General features: G+C 34.5%; 1 protein-coding gene across 1 annotated transcript; it reads left to right on the top strand.

Annotated features, from left to right (window-relative positions):
• Positions 1-2,520: 2,520 nt before the first annotated feature.
• LOC149800588 (tachykinin-like peptides receptor 86C) lies at positions 2,521-3,504 on the top strand. Its single transcript, XM_089954441.1, has one exon. It carries the CDS (start codon positions 2,521-2,523, stop codon positions 3,502-3,504), a length of 984 nt encoding a protein of 327 aa, XP_089810567.1.
• The last annotated feature ends 1,308 nt before the right edge of the window (positions 3,505-4,812 follow it).

Below are 4,812 nucleotides of genomic sequence, written 5' to 3'. Positions count from 1 at the left end.
GCTTCTGCTGGGATGCCATCAGGTCCATCTGCCTTGCCGTTCTTCAGCTGGGTGCTGGCTTTCCTGATATCGTCTTTGGTGGGATTGTCACAGCTTATGGGGAGATATGCATTGGCTGGGTGGATTTCTGGGGGATTTAATGGGGCTGGCCTGTTCAACAGTTCTTCAAAATGTTCTGCCCATCTCTTAATTTGGTGTTCTGTACTTGCTATGGTCTTTCCCTGCTTGTCCTTTACGTGTCTCTCGGTTTTGCTGTCCTTGCGAGACAGTTTTTTGGTGATGTCATCGTGCAGTTTCTTTATGTTTCCACTTCTTGTCGTTTCTTCTGCCTCTGCTGCCATTCCTTCAACATAGTTTCTCTTGTCTATCTTGATGCTTCTTTTCACTTCTCTGTGGGCATCAGTTTACTCTTTTGTACCTTTACTTTTGTAGTTCTTGTCCTACTGCTATTTACTGCTGCTTTTTTCTGTTTACGCTCCTGGATTTTGCGCAATGTTTCAGCTGAAATCCATTCTTTCTGTTGGTGCTTCATGGGGCCTAGTACTTCTTGGCATGCTGATTTTATTGCCTCTTTAACTTTCTGCCATCTGTTGCTCGCATTGAATTCCTCATCTTCAAGAAGCTGTTGTAGCACTTGGTACTTGTTGTTAAGCGTCAGTCTGTATTCTTCTTTAGTTTTTGCATCTTTCAACAGGCTGATGTTATACTTTGTTTTCTTCTCTTTTGTGTCCATCCAGTTCTTCTTCAGCTTAAGTTTCAGCCTTGCGACAACTAAGTTGTGGTCAGATGCCAGAAAGCTGTATAGGAAACATAGAAAACTGTATTAAAGCACTGTAAAGATAGAAATTTATTTGATATGGAAAAGCAACATAATTAAGAGGCTTTCTAAATCTCACTTCAATTATTTAACAAATGTAAAAAATAAACAAAATACATTCAATATTTCTGTGGAATAGTGAAGTGCACTAGACTAATCAGAAATGGGAGATAGGGTTAAACTAAATTAAATTTAAAGATTTATAAACGCGGATGGTTACCAAAACGTTTATCAGATGATATTCAATAGTTGAAATAATGTATCCATGTATGTTTACTAAACACGTGTAATTAATGTCAAGTACCTTATCATGTTTACCAAATATTTTCAGGAATTAATGGCATGCCGGATATGAACCTTAATGCCGTTTCTCCAAATCTCATATACTACGAAAGACTTATCCTTTCTAAAAATTAATAAACAATAAAATAAGCTTAATTAGTATAGTGATGAAAGAAAATATTTTAAAATAATAAGTCTCACCAATTTAAAGAAAGATCTTGGAATGCCCATATATATGTTGCAGATTCCTTATAAGTAATGACCGTCATCCCAATCAGCTTTGAACGATTTGTTCAAATACACATAATCAGAATTTGATCAACTTTCGCTAAGGATATCTCGACGTTATCGTCTTTCTAATAGACACAATTTGTTTCTGACTTCATCATTTAAACAAATTTGGAACAACTTTGAGATGGAACATTCTGGTACACAGACCTTTCAATCAGCACAGATGTTACAGGTCTTTCAAATTTGAATGCTACTAAAACGAACGTTGTAAGAACTTCTAAACGAATTCTTAAAAAAAATATAAACAAATGCATGCTACAAAATTACGATCACGCCAAATTTGGCGAAGAACAAATTAAATTTTTCATGAGGACCTGTTAACATTAAAGAAATATTGCTGATTCCCAAACATAAAGCCGAAGTACATACTGAAAGAAATAATATAAAACAGTATCTTCTCAAAAGAACTAAATATAGTTGGCTAGACTGGTCAGAAAGCATTCTCTTTTTGACTGTAACAAATTATGCTGAATCATTGTTTAATATAGTCATCATTACTAATCCAGACAACTTGGTAACTTTTTATCGTACTTTGCAATTAGGATGGTGTGTGCAATATTAGTAATCTCAGACTTTCTTTTAGGCTTCTTGTTTCGCTACGTTAAACTTCTGCACGAACTGCAAAATTGTTATCTTACATTTTGCAATAAATTTCGAGTTAATAATACAGATGTCGTTCTTGTACTTGTAAAGCTAAATATGATTCGTAAATATCTCAGTACAAAACGAAAATTCAATTATATCAGAATAAAAAACTGAAAACAGTTCGTACGCCATCTTCTAATCTTTCACATCACACTGTTTTTGTCTTCTTAATTGTTTCAAAACTTCTTTTACATGCAGGCCAAGAATTGAAACCAGACGAAGAAATGACTGCTACACAATCTTCAGAAAACATCTTTACGAATTCTGTGACACATCTTTCGTCTTTGGAGAACGCCACCTGGTACATGATCTCTACAACTAATGGAACATTAAACTTATCAACACCATGGGATCAGCCGACGGGATACCTATCAAATACGTTGTTTTCGTTTACAAAGTATTGGATCGCATATTATGTATCAACCATATCAAACTACGCCATTTTTGTACTCACAATTTTTGGAAGCACGTCCACCATAATCACAATGGCTAGAATAAAAGCTTTCTACACCACTTGCATTTATATGGTAACACTGGCCACGACTGACCTTTTTTCGGCAATGATCAAAGCAATTAGACAGACTAAAAAGTTACTGAATATTTCTTATGGCGATGCTGGCTGTAGGATTGAGCAATTTATAATCGTGACTATGCCTGAGTATTCGAACTGGATCATCGTATGTGTAACAGTGGAACGCTACATCGCAATTCGTCATCCACTTAAGGTGACAACCATTTGTACCAAGCGCAACACCGCCATTATTCTTATTGCAGTCTTTGTCTTTTTTCTGATCCTGAATGCTCACTACCTGCAAACAATTACTGAAATTATTGGTGTTGACGGCCAATATAAGTGTGCCGTTGGTGATCGATATTTATATTTCTTTCTCACGATATTACCCTACATGGAGGAGTTCTTTTATTCTGTAGGCCCCTGTATAACTCTGTTTGTTCTAAACATAGGCATCATCATTGGGCTGAAAAATTCGAATCGGATGAAAAAGGAGTTGAGCCAGAATGTATCAGAAAACGTAAAAGAGAAACGTCGACAGAACATTCAGCTGACCAGAATGCTTCTGAGTTTGTCCATCATGTTCTTTTTATTCTCTATACCTGCAAGCATTTTCTTTATCGTTCAAAAGTACATGGAACAAGAGAATATTGACCAGATGTTAAATCATGCCATGGGTTACGTGTTTGTCTACTTTTTCAGTGATCTAAACCAATGCATGAACTTTTTCGTATACATCATCACTGGACGTCGTTTCCGAGAAGAGTTTCTCAAGTGGTTCTGCTGTAGAGGGTCCACAAGACGTCAACGGAAGCTTTTGAGATCCAGGGTTAATACTTTGAAGATGTACACCATGTCAGATATGAAATCAGTGTCAACTGCGTACACAAACGAGGCTTTCAGCGGCGATAATGAAACAAAGGAAACGTTACCGAGTATCGCGAGTGGGGCAGTTTGATAGCATACTAAAGTATCATTTAAGAACCAAACGTTTTATTTGACAAAGGTGTTTGAAGTTACGAAGGGTGGTGACTAGTTAAACACTGTGTAAACAAATATCTTTAGGTTTTCAACGTTTTCATAGAAAATATAAAGCATATGTCAAATGTCATTCTTCACGAGTTCCTGAATCTTTAATCAGGTTTGTCAGTCAGTGAATATATATATATATATATATATATATATATATATATATATATATATATATATATACGCCTTTCGCAAATTACCAATCTTTTCCAAAGCGCTAGGCGTAATTTAACATGTGTAATACACTTTATATATTTATAAATTGTATCACACATGTTAAATTACGCGTAGCGCTTTGGAAAAGATTGGTAATTTGCGAAAGGCAAACACGGATGAAAGATACAGACCAAAATGAGCAAATGACATACAAACATACATGTGAAGCCGAAAAGTTCTTCAAGAATATTTTCATCCATGTATGAACATTATATATATTTTCGTCTCAGAAGACAAATTATTGTATATACCCGAAACATTTGGCCTTCATCCCCACCCAGGAAAGAAACCCAGTAAGAGTATGTATCGAATATACTATTTATATGTCGTATATTTGGTACCGTATATAATATGTATGTATCATATATACGAGTTATGTGTCGTATATTTGGTACCGTATATAATATGTATGTATCATATATACTATTTATGTGTCGTATATTTGGTATCGTATATAATATGTATGTATCGTATACACGAGTTATGTGTCGTATATTTGGTACCGTATATAATATGTATGTATCGTATATACGAGTTATGTGTCGTATATTTGGTACCGTATATAATATGTATGTATCATATATACTATTTATGTGTCGTATATTTGGTACCGTATATAATATGTATGTATCGTATATACTATTTATGTGTCGTATATTTGGTATCGTATATAATATGTATGTATCATATATACTATTTATGTGTCGTATATTTGGTACCGTATATAATATGTATGTATCATATATACTATTTATGTGTCGTATATTTGGTATCGTATATAATATGTATGTATCATATATACTAGTTATGTTTCGTATATACTCGTTATGTATCGTATAGCCTATTTACCTATTGTATCTATTAGTTTTACCTTATATCTCCTGTATGTTTGATTAGTTGATACATTTGTATTTAAAGAATTCATGTTAAATCTCGGTTTCTTGGAGAAAACACCATCGATGCATGTTACACTCTAAGGTATGGGGTCAAGAGCATAATACTGAGTTATCCAAATGTCTGC

Source organism: Sinohyriopsis cumingii, chromosome 4, assembly GCF_028554795.1.
Source record: "Sinohyriopsis cumingii isolate HCF-2022 chromosome 4, ASM2855479v2, whole genome shotgun sequence".
In the NCBI taxonomy this organism is placed as follows: Eukaryota; Metazoa; Mollusca; class Bivalvia; order Unionida; family Unionidae; genus Sinohyriopsis; species Sinohyriopsis cumingii.
The sequence above is the reverse complement of the archived record's forward strand: the minus strand, read 5'-3'. Positions and strand labels throughout refer to the sequence as shown.

Coding starts and splice junctions, on each gene's coding strand:
- LOC149800588 (XM_089954441.1), top strand. CDS start 2,521: ATGGCTAGAATAAAAGCTTTCTACACCACTTGCATTTATATGGTAACA.